At 33.5% G+C, this 18,122-nt stretch overlaps 1 protein-coding gene across 1 annotated transcript in view; it reads right to left on the bottom strand.

The window, feature by feature from the left end:
• LOC150092961 (poly(A) RNA polymerase gld-2 homolog A-like) overlaps nucleotides 1-18,122 on the bottom strand; it is a 197,358-nt gene that overhangs the window by 94,314 nt on the left and 84,922 nt on the right. Inside the window, exon 7 of the mRNA XM_090413719.1 lies at nucleotides 3,772-3,835. Within this exon, the coding sequence (XP_090269845.1) occupies nucleotides 3,772-3,835 (64 nt within the window). The remainder of the gene's footprint in view (nucleotides 1-3,771; nucleotides 3,836-18,122) is intronic.

Genomic DNA, 18,122 nt, shown 5'->3' on the forward strand with positions numbered 1-18,122 from the left:
TCCAAACACTTGACGCAATTTTTGGCTCAAAACACTCTTACTTGTGCAACTGCTAAGTGATAATCTGCTGACTTTCATTCTGATATACATTTTATTTATTTTTAATATAGATGACATATTAAGCAATTAAAAAAATTGGTTAGGATAACTAAACATATTTTTTTCTCCCTTCTATTTACTGTAATACGTCTCTTTTAATATTCTTGCAAAATTTAATTTAGCACCATAATTAAATTCACTTGTCTTTGTCTCCACAAAGAGGATAAAAAAAATGTTAATATATGATTTTATACAATGCAATTGTTATTTACTTTAGCTGTGTCCACATTATTATATAGCAGTGAAACTTGCACAATAAACAAACAAAATAAACAAAGAATAAAAACAAGTGAAATGAGATTTATGAGAAAAACTGCAAAATACACATTATTAGACCAAAAAAGGAATAAAGACATCTTAAAAGAACTAAAAATAAAATCAATAGAAGAAATTAAAATAAAAATATAGAAGAATAAAAGAAAAAAAAAACTAAACAATTATAAACAAAAATGGATAGAACATGTAAACCGAATGGCCTACACCTGATATCTTAAACAAATACTAAAATATAAGCTAGGGTAGACCTCACAAAAGGATATAGACTGGATAATAAGACCGGAACAGACCATAGTCTATACCCGTAATTAGCATTATGAGGATGATGCAACTGTTATTAAAACAATTTGTAACTCTAGTTTGTTATAAAGTATCACAAAGCTTTGGCACTATTTTGTAATGGTGAACAGAGACAGCACATGAAGTATTTTCAAGTTCGAGAACTGCACATAATTCAGCCAACTCATATCAAGGAATTAACACTAACTAATTAGGCTAAAAATATATAGTGAAAATGTTTTTCTCACCTGAAAGTTAATTTCACACATTTTGTCATACCATTCAAGGAGAGCACCATTAAGTTATACCAACAATTTGAAGTTGGAAGGCATGCATAGACATTTGGCATCAGCATAGCTAAGGTACACCTGTTTGTTTATGTTGCCATGGAGACTAGAAGTAACATTCAGAGAGGAAAAGGAGTTATGGGATGTATTCAGAGAACTACAGATTTATCTGAAAGGATTTATTCTTTCAAATGGTGAAGGACCACCAGAAGATAAAAATCTAAAACCAGGCTTTTTTTGAAAAGAATAAAAAGCAGCTCAAGGTTTGGAAAGAACAAATTCCAGTACTAGTTTTGGTCTAGTGTTTGTTTTATTTTAACCCTGTGTATGTTCCTGTCAACAGATGAAACTGAAGAAAGAGCATTTTGCTTCAAGCAGAAAATCATGTTTCATTCATACACAGTGTTCTTCAAGATAGTGAGTGTGTGTTACAGAATACTGAAGAGAAAAAAAAAGTCTGCAAATTTCATATAAAGAAAGGAATTGAATTCATATAATGAAGGATTGTTTAGAGAACTGTATGGCCAATAGTTACTCTAAGTGTTTTTGCTGCATGGATAAATTTCTGAAGCAGGATAATTTTTCTAGTAGACACAAATATTATTCAAGAAAAAATGAAAGAGTTTAAGAACAAGAACCAAACCTTGGAGATTCATTGGCAAATCCTGAAGAAAACATTGATTAATTCAGCCAGAAAGGCATGTGGTCAGGTTGTGTGCAAAGATAGAAAAATCAAAACTCCATGTTGGACACAGGAAGTTAAGGAGGCAGTGAAGGAAAAGAAGAAAGCATATTAAAAGTTCCTGGCAAATAAGCCAGCTTCTGCTCTTAGAGAATACAGAGACAAATAAAAGTAAGCTAACCACTGTGTAAAACTAGCTAAACAAAAGTCATGAGAAGACATTGCCAGGAACATAGAAATTAAATATCAGGAGGTTGGCAAAATATTCTGGAGGCTGTTGAAAAAGCTCAGAAATGGAAGAAAGAATCCTATAAAAGAAATCAGAGATGATAAAGGTGACATGAAAACTGGAGAAAAAGATATCCTTGATGTATGGAGTAATTACTTCAAAAAATTGCTAATGAAACAGGCAGTGACAGCACAGTGGTAAAAACACTCAACAGACATGCAATCAGGAATACATATCCATACTTAAGTAGAAAAAGCCATCAAAAGCTTAAAATGTGGAAAGCAAGTAGGAGTAGATGATATTCAACCAGAAATGCTGAAGTATGGAGGTATGAAAGTCTTGAAGTGGCTGCACTGCATAGTTCAGAAGGCCTGCACAGAGGTACAAATTTCAGATGATTGGATATAGCTCTCATAGTACCCATATACAAAAAGGGAAATAAAACTGAATGTGAGTATTAAAGAGATATTTCCCTACTGAGTGTTCCTGGTAAGATTTTTGCAAGTATTCTTGACAAACAGTTGAGAAGGATTGCAGAAGGGAAGCTTGGTGAAGAACAAGCTGGATTCAGGCCAAATAGATTCTATTAGGATCAGATTTTCACTTTATGACAAGTAGCTGAGAAATCATGGGAATATAACAAAGATCTGTATTTAAGTTTTGTATATCTGGAAAAGGTATATGACAAGGTGGCAAGAGAAAAGTTATTCAAAATGCTACAGTTATATTGTGTCAATGAGGTATAATATCAAGCAATACTTAGTCTTTATTTGAATTATATATCAGCAGTTAGAATAGAAAGAAGTACAGGAAGGTGGTATAATGTTAAATCTGGCGTCAAACATGGATGTACATTATCCACTCTGTTATTCATTATCTATATGGATCACATTATGAAGGAAAGTGGTATTATTATTTGACACTTCCAAGGAGACCAACAACTCATCGAGAGAGGGCATCTACTCTACAACTCTTCGTCTCCACCACTCAAATCCACCAACTATAGCGAACCATATCATTTACACCAATGCCATCTACTGCCCACAACTACCACTAGTATTTTTACAGACATTCACAAACACCCATGTCCACAGCTTAAGGAGAAACCATATAATTCTTATCACTTTTATCTAAACTCCAACTTAGCTTCTTTTGAAAGAAATTCATGCGATAATTTTGAGATAACTCTTTGTTTCTCTCATAATGCTTCTTTTTGCCTTAAGAATTCCTTTAAAACTAGATTTCTCCCTTAAACTTCCAACCTCTAAGAACATATTTCAGGACTGTTCTGATCCAAACAACAGCTGTTCTATTATTCTCTCTCTCGCTATATCAACTTTCTCTTTGGAAATATGTTTTTGTGCAAGCATAATGCTGGCTGGCATAGCAAATAAACATGACAGCAAAAATGAAAAAAAAAAATCAACACTTCTTGTATACAAGACTATATATTTTTTAATGGCATGAAAACATCATTGGAAAGTTTGATATTTTCTTCTCTTACATATTTTTATGTTACAGAAATAAAAAAAAAGAATTAGAGGTGAATTCTTTTTACAAATACATATTGCAATAGGCCATAACTATACAAAGATTTCTCTTATATGTAACATCAGTAAAGAAATTTGTGATTACAAGAAATAATACATTTTTACTATAGTTAAGTAATGTTTACATATAATAAAACTATATGTTATTCTTTCTTTTTTTATTTATTTATTCAAAATCAGCTGCCACTAAAAATTTAATAATAAAAAAAAGTAAGATAATTTGATGTCGCTAAATAGCAGATATCCTACACTTTCAATATGCAAGAGTACATCTTAAGTTCATAAGTTGTTCTTAATTTAATATGCCATATGTAAGCCAAAATCAATCTTCTCAAACACTTTTAAATGCTCATTATTCATAAAACTTACTGCATTTAGTAATAATTCTATAAATGTTCCTCAGAATACCAGTTGCTTCAGTTTGCTGGTCAATCTGAAAAATGAAGTGAGAAAAATTACTCATTTTGCATGTTTCATGTTATAAGGCAAGCTAATAATAGCCTGGATGCTACAGGCAAAATGAACTAAACTAAAAATAAAATTTTATATCAGAAATATCAATACCCAATCTTTCTGGCAATCGTTCTTTATAAAAAAAAACTGCATGAATTCACAATAGGATTCTAATAATTCTATTGTATCTATTCAGACACACTTGCTCTTGTAGAACCTGGAAATTTAAGTAGATTAAATAAATATGCAATAGAAGAGGGAATATGTTAGTCAATACACTTTTTAAATAGGCTTTACACCTGAACTTGCTTTTGTAAAATCTTGCTTCGCTTCCACTTAATTTTACTTATTCTTGCAAACTAGCATAAATACATGCTGCATTCTTTGGCAAACACATAATGAAAATGTGTAATGACAGTTCCCCTCTCACTTTATGACTGAAACAGAAACTGGAATTATCATGTGTGTTGGAGCATGTGCAATTGAGAAGAATACAGCAACTATGAAAAGAGCCAAGAGAGAAATGTGGAGAATTTTGTATGACGTGTTTCATATAGAAAAAGAAATGTTTGTAGACTATCAAATACTATGTTAAAACAGTATCATTTAGGAGAATATATATGGGTAAGTTGAGTTTTAATAGTTGTTCATTTTCCCTTGTAAGTTTTCATATAGAAAGAGGAATAAAGTTGTGAACTGTGAAAGAGATGTTAGGGAAAAAAAAGTGAAGATATATGTGACTTTTAGAGAAATCTGCCAATGAAAATTCTAAGTGTTGCCATGACTTTAAAAGGAACGTAAGAATCTTTGAATTTAAGGATTTACAAATCAAGGTTTAAATCCATTACTAGACGTTTTATAGAAATGTGTGGTAGGCATAATACTTTGAAAAAATAGTTTAATGGATGTAAGGGTAATCAGAATTTATTAATTCCTATATATTTTGCTCACTGTAACATGAGCATCATTCAGAGAAAGGAAAAAAAAAAAAAATTAAAGTTCTGGGAACCAGGGATAGTCATGTAATGGGAAAAAAATAAATATAAACAATAATAATACTAAAATAAAGATTGCAAACAGTTTATGGCAATTACTTCCCAAAAGTTAGAGATAAAATTAGGATGATAACACAGGGTTTGTACGTTTAAAGGAATAGACAACTAAATTTAAATATACTAGAGTGCAAAATCTCTGTCTAATTCAAATGGCATGAGAAGCAAGACCTGACCCCTCTGAAGCTAGAAAACGTATGTAATCTTCGTATTCTTGGATTCTAATCAGAACAGAATGGTCAGTTTGTCCAAAATAGCAAACTCAACAGGGAAAGTGTACTCAATAAACACCAAGTAAGGAGAGTGGTTCATCTACAGTAGATGGTAGGAAAGAAGTTCTATACTGGTGTGGAAGTAGCGTAAAGATTACATTTGTTCAGAAGTCCCTTTAGGGTAGGGTATGGAAATCCTCTTTGCATCATATTGTAGTCTGGCTGAAAGATGATAATGACTGATTATTTTCTCAATAGTGGTTTCTTTATATCCATTAGATGAAAATATGATTCTTATTTTATTTAATTCTTCTAATATAAGGTAGTTCGAAGAAAAACTGTGTGTGTGTGCTCTGTATACAAGACAAGACTCTGATGCAAAGAGGATTTCCATACCCTACCCTAAAGGGACTTCTGAACAAATGTAATGTTTAATGATATGTTTTTTTGTGAAAGACAGCTTCCTGTAAATGGAAAATCAATATTGCCTATAGAGTTACAGTTACTGAGGTATCTGAAAAGCAATCTTTGCTGTTAAAATCACATTCAATGGTGAAATTGATGTGGGAATATAAGGAGTTTATTCTGTCCAAAAACTGAAAAAATTTAGTTGAGTTAGACAAGATTGCAACAATATCATCAACAAAACACAGGCAGATACGAAGTTGAGGAAAAATTATGTAAAAAAGTTGATTTTCCAAATGCTCCATGAAGTAATCAGCCAAAGCAGGTGAGATAGGACTGCTGATGGCTCTGCCTTCTTTGCTCATTACATTTTTGCCACATGTAGTATTCTGCAATGACGGTAAATTTAAACAATTTAACAATGTCATCAGGGAAATCACCTTATAAAACTGAAAAGGCTCTTGGAGCAGTATGTTTATAAATAGAGAAACCATAATTTCAGAATTCAGCCAATGATATCTTTAATTTTTTCCTTGCTTTGCTTCTCATGCCATCAACACCAGACAGTTCATTAGAATAAGACAAAGATTTTGCACTACAAATTTAAATTCGGTCATTTATTTCTTGAAAGGTGCAACAACTTGCATCATTGCCCTAATCTTAATTGAACAAACTGGATGCCTATTTCAAGTTTTGAGAAGTAATTGCCATAAACCTTTCATAATTTTTTATTTTATTATTTATTTTATTTTTATTTCATTATTATTATTTTTTTAATTACACAACTATACCTGGTTCTCTGTTTACTCAACTGAAACTGAGACAAAAATGAGTCTTATAGCATGAGTATACTCCCATTATAAGACTCATTTTTGTGTTCATATTTTGAATGTTGTAACCAATTTTTTTCTTCTCTCTCTGAATGATGCTTATGTTTCAGTAAGCAAAATATATAGAAATTGTTAATAAATTCCAATTCTCCTTACATCCATTATTACCTAAGGTTGAATTTTCAATTTTCTTATTAAAGATAAGAAATCTGTAGTTGTTTTTCATGAATTTCTTAAGATAGATCAGATATGAGAAATTGCAGTTTTTAATGATAGTTTTTGGTCAGTTTATAAAACAAAGTGAGAAAGGCTGGCATTTTCTTTCTTTCTCAGCTGGATAAAGATGTTTCTACTTCTAAAGAAAAGAAATCTGTCCATGAATTTTTATTAGAAGTTCTGATGCAGTTAAATGAACTAAACGTGCACTTGAAGTATGTTAGAATACCTTACAAGTTATATTTTGTCTAAACATCTAGACTAGGGGTTGCAAACTGGCAGCCTGCGACCTTAATGATTTCTTTTTTAAAAATCAATATTTCTAACACCCTGAAGAGGTTTAAAACAGAAAAAAACCAAACTTTTAAGTGTTTAGGACAGATTTAAACAAAAGTAAAACTTATTACTACAATTCTTTGTACCATGTTTCAACATAGGATATTTTCAAATGTTATCACAACAAGTGATGCTACTGTTAAATGTAGTTACGTCATAAGTGAAAAAATTGCTTGGGCTTTAGAACCTTTTACTGATAGAGAATTTATTAAAAATTGTATTTTAAGTGCAGTCGAAATCATATGTCAGGAAAAAAAAGCAAGCATTTCAAAGTATAAGCATATCAGGAAATACAGTTGCGGAGCGTGTTAAAGATATAGCAGAGAACTTCCAAGAAATATTGCGTGAAAAAATAAAGAGGTTTTGTAGCGTTTTCCATTGCAGTTGATGAATATTTTTAAAATTTTAAATTTAAATGGTGGTGTAACTGTTCATTTACATAAGTCGTAAAGGCCCGGCAACAAAAGGGCATTTGTTAGAGCTTTTCTTTTTTTAGTTTATGTTTTGGTTCACAGAATAATACTGAATACGGCCCGCGTCTGTTATACATCTAATTGACTGGCCCTTTGCTGCATTTGAGTTTGAGATCCCTGATCTAGAAAAACACAGTATAATTTGAACTCCATAGTAAAAGCTTTATTTATTTATTTTTTAAGTCTTATAATAAAATACTTGTTGAAATAAATTCTTGCATGTTGTGTATTTTTTTCTTTTAATTAATGCATCTTAGAATTATTAAATTATTATTTTTTTTTCTTTTTCTTTTTATAAGTGTGAAGACTCAATTTTCTTAATTCCTGAGGATGAAAGATTGTTTTTTAAGAATAATCTTAGCAATATATACTGTACATTTAGGATCAAACTTGCGTGCTTAGATTTTAGTATAGACATTTAATATCAACTGCAGCCAGGAGAAAACACATCATCATGTATGGGACTACAGCTCACATGGACTACATTCCATGTCACCACTACTTGCTTTAGAAAACTACCACAAGATATGTAGAAGGGTTTCTTACTTCACTATAGCAAACTGCTGTTTGGATTCTGGCGTGTTATGGTTAATCCAAGTCTCATTCAGAGTAATAAATCAACGCACAAAATCAGTTTTATTCTTGTTAAAATGGTCCGAGCACTGTTCAGAGATTTTCATGCGAGAGTGCATTTTTTGATTTGCTGTTAGCAAGCACAGCACCCATCTTGCGCAAAGCTTTTTTCATATGCAATTCTTCATGCAAAATATATCCCAACACATTCTTTTGAAATGCCTATATTCTCAGCAATTTCACCCACTTTGACTTGCCAGTCATCCAACGCCATATCGTGCACTCAATCAATGATTTCTGGTGTTGTTACACTTTTTGAACGTCCTTCATATGGATCATCTTCAAGGCTGGTACAGCCACGTTTAAACTCGGCAGCCCATTTCTTAATTGTCGAAAATGAAGGAGAAGAGTGCCCATAAACTTTTATGAACTTTGAATGAATTTCTTTTGGCGTTAGACCTTCTTTTACAAAGAATTTTATAACCACACGATACTCAATTTTATCCATTTCAAGGGATACAGACAACACTTTTGCTTCAGACAGCTTATAAAACAAACTACTTGATAGAATGACTTGCAATTTCACATGGATGCTTATGACGGATGTACCAACTTAAAAATAATCTTGCCATCTATGGTCAAGGCCGAGAACTTTTCAGACCACCATCGTATTCTCATATCAAGTTCACTATTGAATATGAATCTAAGAAGAATCTTGTTACTTGCAGATACATCCATGTGTCTTCACACCATCATCAATCACAGAAGACAGGTATGATCAAAACTCTTATACACTAAGCTCACTCCACAGTTCTTTTCCACACTTCAGATTCCTTTCTGTTAGAAGAATTAAATAAAATAAAAATCACCATGACTACTAATGGATATAACCAAAGTTGCCATCCAGAAAATTATTAACAGAACCTCTCCCTCCTTTAACCAGCCTACAATCTGATGTAAGAAGTGTTTCCATATCTTACCTTAGATCAGAAAAAAAATAGTACACATTCTTTGCAAGTATAATCTACGAACTACCTTCCACTTCAAAAACTGTCCTCTTTTCTACCATCTACCAAGGATAAATTACAACTGCTTCTTGCCTGGGGTCTATCAAGTACCCTGTTCATGTTGCTATTTTAGATAGGTGGGCCATTCGGCTAAGATTAATCCAAGAACATCAGAACTACATCAATTCTTGGAATTTGGAAAGGGTGGGCTTACTTTCTGGTTGATTTAAATTTGATCATCTATTCCTAGAACTTGTTAGAAACTTTGCAACACTGTTTGAATCTCAACTGATCTGAATGCATGCTATCTAAAAGTGGGGAAGTAATAATTATTAACATTTTTTTTCTTTTAATTATGATGAGTTATGTACCCCTTCACCTGCCATGTTTCCCCCTTCAGCTATAATAGTTCTCCTATTTATTCAGCTGTGTGATGGAGAAACAAGTAAACACGTGCTACATGACTCATGTCTTCTCTTAAACATTTCTTTCAAACATTTAGTTTCTATGATCAAAGTAACTTCTAAGAGTCCTTTCTTTCATGCTTATACAGTGATCAGAATACATTATGAAAAAATTATGGAGACAACTACCATGTTAGAGCAAAACTTTAGTTTAATATATACCAAAATGAACACTCGACGTTTCAACTATTCATATCAAGGTCATCATCTGGAGCATACACACACACATATACAAAGAAACAAGCTGCACTACAATCTAATAGTTTGCTCAAGTTACTGACCAACCGTTACAACAATTATTGGCCCGACCTCTGGTGAGAAAAAAAAAAAAAAACAACCTTTACTACATTAAAGCAAGAGTTCTTCTATTTATTATTATTATTATCTATTATGTTACAAAATTAAATTGGGCTGGAGAGCATGTTTATATATATATATATATATATATATGTATATAAACCTATGTGATTATACATATAAATTTCAACCAATTGGTATGGAGTAGTTTCCAACAAGCTGAAAATTGCTTCAAGTCCTAAAGTATGCTGGAAACTAAGCAGGCTGAATATGTGCCATCCAAATTCCTGGAATTTTTATGCCACCATTATTGTTTAGATTAGGGTGGTTAATCAGAATTTCACAGGCTTCTTTAAATTTTCTTTCATACCATGTTTTTGTATGATGTAAAGTGCAGGTACTTTCCCAATCAATTTGATGTAGGGTGTTGAGAGTGTGATTGATTGGAAAAGTACCTGCTCTTTACATCATACAAAAACCTGGTATAAAAGAAAATTTAAAAAAGCCTGTGAAATTTTGATTAACCACCCTAATCTCAACAATAATGGTGGCATAAAAATTCCAGGAATTTGGATGGCACATATTCAGCCTACTTAGTTTCCAGCATACTTTTAGGACTTTAAACAATTTCCAGCTTGTATTGGAAACTATTCCATACCAATTGGTTGAAATTTATATGTATAATCACATAGGTTTATATATATATACATAAACATGCTCTCCAGCCCAATTTAATTTTGTAACCTAATAGATAATAATAGAACTCTTGCTTTACATCTTGCTTGATGTAGTAAAGGCTTTTTTTTCCTCACCAGAGGTCAGGCCAATAATTGTTGTAACGGTTGGTCAGTAACTTTAGCAAACCATTAGATTGTAGTGCAGCTTGTTTCTTTGTCTATGTGTGCATGCTCCAGATGATGACCTTGATATGAAGGTCGAAACGTCGAGTGTTCCTTTTGGTTTATATTAAACTAAAGTTTTGCTCTATCACGGTAGTTGTCTCCATAATTTTTTCATGATGTAACTTCTAAGAGAACCACTGATATTCATTATAGTCCACAAAATTTGCTACTATGTAGTCATATCACATTTTCTTGCAATCACAGGAGACAACATGACTTTGGCAAAATACAGTGTGTGTAGTCTGTTAAGTGAGTGAGTGAGTGAGTTACAGATCAAAATAACTGGCTACTTTTCATTTTTCATGGAATCAGATAGATGCAATTTTGCAATAAGGTAGTTTTTTTCCAGTGTGTGACTTTTTACATTTTAAGGAGTGCAAAGAATTATTTAAAAAAAAAAACACATTTTTTTCTTTTTAAGTTAGAAATGGTCCAAGATATTGAGGAATGGCAAATTTCCTATGTATATGATTAAAAAAAAAATACTTGAGGTCATTAACAAATTTTGATTAATTTTGTTTATGACCTTCAGTTTGTTTATTGATTCTCCACAATGGAGAATCAATAAACAAACTGAAGCCATTCCATTTAGTTACTTAAAGTCCTTTAATAACTGTCTTGCATATTAACGGAAACATAAATAGACATCTTAGAAAAAAGAAATTAACATCTTACAAAAAATAAATACAAAGAATATTTATAAGAAAATTTTTTTCCATATATCCGGAGCATCATTCACCTGGGCAGAAATGAAACTGCAAGATTAAAGTTCTGCACAAAAGCAGATTCTCAAGGAAATGCTATATTAAGAATGCTGTGAGGGACTGCCACTCAGTCCTAATTTTAGCAGGCATCTATCCCTGTTGACAGCGTTTCTTTATATTGCTTCTCTCATTTTTTTTTGTCATTGTTGTTAATATTTTATAATCATTAGGATTTGAACACAATCTGGAAATGCAGTTCTCTTTAAACTTGTGAATTCTTATTAGCAGTGGTTAATTTTCTGTGATGTATGCTTATTATAGTCTTTTTTCTTACATGAATCTTACCCACAAAATGTATAAGCCTATTGTGTATTAGTATGGGTGGGCTAAGAATTAGATAATCCAGAAATAAATGTAAAGAGCCCAAACAAAGACCTTTTTCAAGTCATTCCAATAAAGTGAAATTCATCATAAACTAAAGATTTTCACAAATATCCAGATATGTAAGGGAAATGGGAGAGCAGAAGCAGTCTCCACTCAGCCAACCAGGTCAGTGTTATTCCAATAAGTTGTTTTGTACTGAAGATGTCCTTGCACATGGGCAAAAATTTAATAACAAATATGTCCTTCTTCATCATCATCATCATCATCATCAAATTCCTGCCATGTACCCTCAAGGGGTGTACAGGATATGACAGTACTACATGAAAAAATTACATCATTACTAACTTCCTATCTACAATTTTCCTCCAAATCAGTCTGTTACTTGTCAAGACTCCAACATTATCAGATCTTATATTTCTATCGTCTAAGGCACTTTGTACCGTATCAATCCACCTATATCTTGGTCTTCCTCTGGGTCGTTTTCCTGCCAACCTGGCAGAGAACACTTGTTTTGCTAATCTTTCCTCTCCCATTCTATTTAAGTGACCATACCATCTGAGATTAGCTCTGCTAACGCATTCCTGGATGCTGACAAAGTCAAGTTCTTTCCTAATATCCTCATTTTTAATATGATATTGCCATTGATGCCATCTGTTCACGCCTCTAATCTTTCTCAGGACTCTCATATCTGCGGTCTCTAGTCTTTGGTCAAGTGTTTTACTTCTGACCCAGCTCTCAGATCCATAAGTTAAAATTGGTTTGAACACAGTCTTGTATACAGCTAATTTAGTGTTCCGACTAATTTCTTTCTTATTCCATATGAATTTATTCAATTGACTTCCCACGATACCAGCTTTGCTGATTCTGTTGTCTATTTCTATATTTAGTTTACCATCTTCAGTAAAAATTGTGCCTAAGCAGCTGAAATGTTTTACTTGTTCCACAGGTTCTCCATTCACAACACAGTTGACATTTTCAATGATTCTGCCTATTTTCATTGTCTTTGTCTTTTTATTGCTGACCTTCATACCATATCTATTACAACAGCTATTCAATTTAGTCAGAGAATCTTGCAGACTTGTAGCGGATTTATTTAGAAGTATAACATCATCCGCATAAAGCAAAGAGCTGCCATTAACATCTCCAATTTTGATATCAGGTTTAATACCACATTCCTTCATAATGTGATCCATATAGATAATGAATAACAGAGGGGATAATGTACATCCTTGTCTCACACCAGATTTAACATTAAACCATCTTCCTGTACTTCCTTCAATTCTAACTGCTGACTTACAACTCAAATAAAGACTAAGTATTGCTTGATATAATGCCCCATTGACACCATATAACTGCAGCGTATTGAATAGCTTCTCTCTTGGCACCTTGTCATATGCCTTTTCCAAATCGACAAAACTTAAATACAGATCTTTGTTATATTGCCATGCTTTCTCGACTATTTGTCGTAAAGTGAAGATCTGATCCTGACAGCCTCTATTTGGCCTGAATCCAGCTTGTTCTTCACCAAGCTTTTCTTCCACAATTCTTCTCAACCGTTTCTCAAGTATACTTGCATAGATCTTGCCAGGAACACTCAGTAGGGAAATACCTCTGTAATTCTCACATTCAGTTTTATTTCCCTTTTTATATATGGGTACTATGAGAGCTCTACTCCAATCATCGGGAATTCGTCCCTCTGTCCAGGCTTTCTGAACTATGCAGTGCAGCCACTGTAAGACTCTTATACCACCATACTTCAGCATTTCTGGTCGAATATCATCTACTCCTGCTGCTTTTCCACATTTCAAGCCTTTGATGGCTTTTTCTACTTCAAGTATGGATATGTATTCCTGACTGCATGCCTGGTTAGTGTTTTTTACCACTGTGCTGTCATCACTGCTTGTTTCATTTAGCAGTTTTTCAAAGTAATTACTCCATACTTCAAGGATATCTTTTTCTCCTGTTTTCATTTCACCTTTATCATCTCTAATTCCTTTTACAGCACTCTTTCCTCCATTCCTAAGCTTCTTCAACAACCCCCAGAATATTTTGCCACCTTCTTGATATTTATTTTCTATATTCTTGCCAAAGTCCTCCCATGACTTTTGTTTAGCTAGTTTTACACACTGTTTAGCTTTCTTACATTTGTCTCTGTATTCTGTAAGAGTAAAAGCTGACTTATTTGCCAGGAACTTTTGATATGCTTTCTTCTTTTCCTTCACTGCCTCTTTAACTTCCTTTGTCCACCAGGGAGTTCTGATTTTTTTATCTTTGCACACAACCTCACCACATGCCTCTCTGGCAGAATCAATCAATGTTTCTTTCAGAGTTTGCCACTGAATCTCCAAGGTTTGATTCCTGTTCTCAAACTCTTTCATTTTCTTTTCAATAATATTTCTGTATTTTAGTCTACAGTTTACATCTGAGAGCTGCTCAACTTTTATTCGCTTTAAAACTTTCTTACATGTTATTCTTTTCAATATGAAATTCAATTTTATCCTGCTCAAGACTAAATAGTGATCACTTCCAATTTCAAATCCTCTGTACACTCTGGTGTCCTGCACCAGGGAGAAAACATCACTATCAACAATAACATAGTCAATGAGACTTTTCTTATTCCTAGCCTCTTCTCTCCATGTGAATTTGTGCACATTTTTATGTTGGAACATGGTGTTAGTAATAACCAGTCCATGTCCTGAGCAGAAATCCAACAGATATTTGCCATTATTATTAGCTTTGCTCTTTTCTCCAAATTTTCCCAAATATTTTTGTATGTCTCACAATCATTTCCTACTCTACTATTTAGATCCCCAACAAGGACCAACTTTTCCTTTTTCATTGTGTCAGTTGCTTTTTCTAAAGCCTCAAAAAATTCCTCCACTTCTACCTTAGTAGAACCTTCTGTGGGACCATAGGCACAAATAAGTCTCATTGTCCAGTTCCCCATTCTCATATTTGCCCACATTACTCTACTTGAGACTGACTGCCATTCCAGAAGATTAGCCTCGTATTTTGTGTTGAATACTATGGCTACTCCTTCTTTTCCTTGATTGTTATTGCCTGAATATAACATTTTGTATTTATTGCTCAGAAAGATCTCACCAGTTTTGGTCTTTTTTGTTTCAGTCACCCCTATTATGTCGATCTGGTACTTATCTAATTCCTCAGCTAGCTCCATTTCTTTGCCATTCAGGCTTCTTACGTTGATAGTACCGATCTTTAACTCTGGTGATGTTGAGTTGGGGTTTGTTTTCAGATTTGTTCCAGTAGCTGACTTTTCGCTGTTCGCCCTGGTTCCCTGGCGAAAACAACGGGGGCCTTGTTTAACCGGGCTACGCCCCAACCGGCATGAAATTTTGTCATGTTGTACCATCATTTTTTATTTTGGTTTAACCAATAAGAATACAATTTGGTCGGCTAAATCCCAAATTGCCAGCCCATCCTCGTTCGTTCAGTATCAAAGTAGATACCCAACAGGGTGCACCACGAGAAGGTGAGGATTGGACATTAGGTCAGAAGCCCTGGTCGGTTCTCCGCATTCCTTTAAAGGCTATGTGGAGGTCTCCTCTCAGTTATACAGCTTTGACCCTTAAGCACCCCTGACCCTTAAGCAGTCCTTCTTATACATAATTTTTTTTTTTTTTTTAATTCTTTTTAATAGTCTTCCTCTACCCATAGTGAATGCTGTTGATTCCCCTCCACCAGCCTACTGGAAAATAATCCCCCCCCCCACTACTGGTTAAAGAAAATTAGTGACAAGCATATATACACAGAGATCTCACATGGTCTGTGTATGGTATGGTATGGCCAGCCTAGTTGAATGAGTTAGAGAGCATTTTTGCTCCTCAACCAACAGGCTGTGGGTGGGAATCTGAGTTGGTATGGACATCTGTGAACATCATTAGGTGGTGAATGATTTTCTTCACCTGGTGTGAGACCACTACCCTGCTTAGTGGAGGTCTCACACTAGGTGAAATTTTGTATGGTACATGGTACATTGATAGTAGAAAGTCTTTTTTGCAAAGTGAATCTTATCTGAACAAACTGATTATGTCAACAAGCAAATACTAATTAATGAAATATTAAATAGATGTTCGTTCAATGCTCGAAGAAATGCTAAATAAACAGCATTTCTTCTTCTTCTGTCTCAAGTACCAGTCATACTGATGAATTATTTTTTCAGAAACAAGTGATAGAATTTGACAAATCTTAAACTGAAAGGTGATGTTAATAAAGAGCGCTGTTTTGATATATTTTTGTCTATAAATTAGTAAATTTAAGAAACTGTTTTTCTCTGGTGAAGAATTTGTGATTTGCTTTTCTTATAATTAAACTACCCCAGGTAAGACAATATTTATACTCAGTGAGACAGTGAGGATGAACAAAACAATATATGCTAAATAAGGAAATGTACTACATAGTACCACAAAAGTTAAGAAGTGTATTTTGAGAAAAGGTCAATCGAGAATTCTTTAATTAAGATTTACTGTTTTTGTAGAAGTTTGCTGCAAAATACAAAATGATCAGTCTGGTAGAATGATTAAGTATATGTAAACCAAAGCAATAACAAGAATGACTCAGTGATTGAGTGAATAAATTAACTTCTAAAGATAAAAGAGATTTCAAAAAAAGTATAATTTTATTTCAGAAGGGAATGGATCCAATTAGTTTTATAGTATTTAAATTTAATTATATTTATCATGTATAAATATAATTAGAATTAATTATATTTATCATATATAGGGATGCTTAATGGTCAAAGCTGTATAACTGAGAAGAGACCTCCATATCACCTTTAAGGGAATGCAGAAAACCGACAAGGGCTTTTGACCTAATGTCGAATCATCACCTTCTCGTGGTCTGCCATGTTACGCATCCACCTCGATACTGAATGAATGATGATGGGCTGGCAATTTGAGATTTAGCCAACCAAATTATATTCTTACTGGCTTAAACCACAATGTAAAATGATGGTACAATATGACAGAATTTCATGCTGGCTGAGGCATCACCTGGTTAAACAATGTCCCCCACTATTTTCGCCAGGGAACAAAGGCGAACAGTGAAAAGCCAGCTACTGGAACAAATCCTGAAACACATCCCAACTCAACATCACCAGAGTTTAAGATCGGTATTATTACCATAAGAAGCCTGAATGGCAAAATGAAATGGTGTAAGCTGGGAAAATGGATAAGTACCAGATCTACATAATAAGGATGACTGAAACCAAAAGGACAAAAACTGGGGAGATCTTTCTAAATAACAAATACAAAATGTTATATTCAGGCAATAACAATCAGAAAAAAGGAGTAGCTATGGTATTGAACACTAAATTTGAAGTTAATTGTACTTTTCAAGATATTCTGGAGGCTGTTGAAAAAGCTCAGAAATGGAGAAAAGAGTGCTGTAAAAGGAATTAGAGATGATACATCATCCCCTCTGTTATTTGAGGTGTAAGTCAGCAGATAGAAAAGAATAACATGTTAGAAAGTTTTAAAGCGAATAAAAGTTGAGCAATTCTCAGATGTGAGCTGTAGACTAAAATACACAAACATGATTGAATTAAAAATGAAAGAGATTGAGAACAGGAACCAAACCTTGCAGATTCAGTGGCAAGCCTTGAAAAAAACCCTAATTGATTCAGCTAGAGAGGCATGTGTGCAAGGATAGAAAAATCAGAACTCCATGGTGGACACAGGAAGTTAAAGAAGCAGTGAAGGAAAAGAAGAAAGCATATCAAACATTCCTGGCAAATAAGTAAGCTTGTGCTCTTAGAGAATACAGAAACAAATGTAAGAAAGCTAAACACTTTAAACTGTAAAACTAGCTAAACAAAAGTCATTGGAAGATTTTGGCAAGAACATAGAAAATAAATATGAAGATGGCAAAATATTCTGGAGGTTGTTGAAAAAGCTCAGAAATATAGGAAAGAGTGCTGTAAAAGGAATTAGAGATGATAAAGGTGACGTGAGAACTAGTGAAAAAGATATCCTTGATGTACGTAGTAATTACTTCAAAAAATTGCTAAAAATGAAACAAGCAGTGATAGCACAGTGGTAAAAAACCTCAACAGGCATACAATCAGGAATACATACCATACTTGAAGTAGAAAAAGCCATCAAAGGCTTGAAATGTGGAAAGGCAGCAAGAGTAGATGATATTCAACCCGAAATGCTGAAGTACGGTGGTATAAAAGTCTTACAGTGGCTGCACCGCATAGTTCAGAAGGCCTGGACAGAGGGATGAATTCCCGATGATTGGTGTAGAGCCCTGATAGTAACCATATATGAAAAGGGAAATAAAACCGAATGTGAAAATTACAGAGGTATTTCCCTACTGAGTGTTACTGGTAAGATTTATGCAAGTATACTTGAGAAACGGTTGAGAAGAATTGTGGAAGAAAAGCTTGGTG

Source organism: Typopeltis vanoorti, chromosome 24 (assembly GCF_054136105.1).
Source record: "Typopeltis vanoorti isolate ZY-2024b chromosome 24, IOZ_Tvanoo_1.0, whole genome shotgun sequence".
Classification (NCBI taxonomy): Eukaryota; Metazoa; Arthropoda; class Arachnida; order Uropygi; family Thelyphonidae; genus Typopeltis; species Typopeltis vanoorti.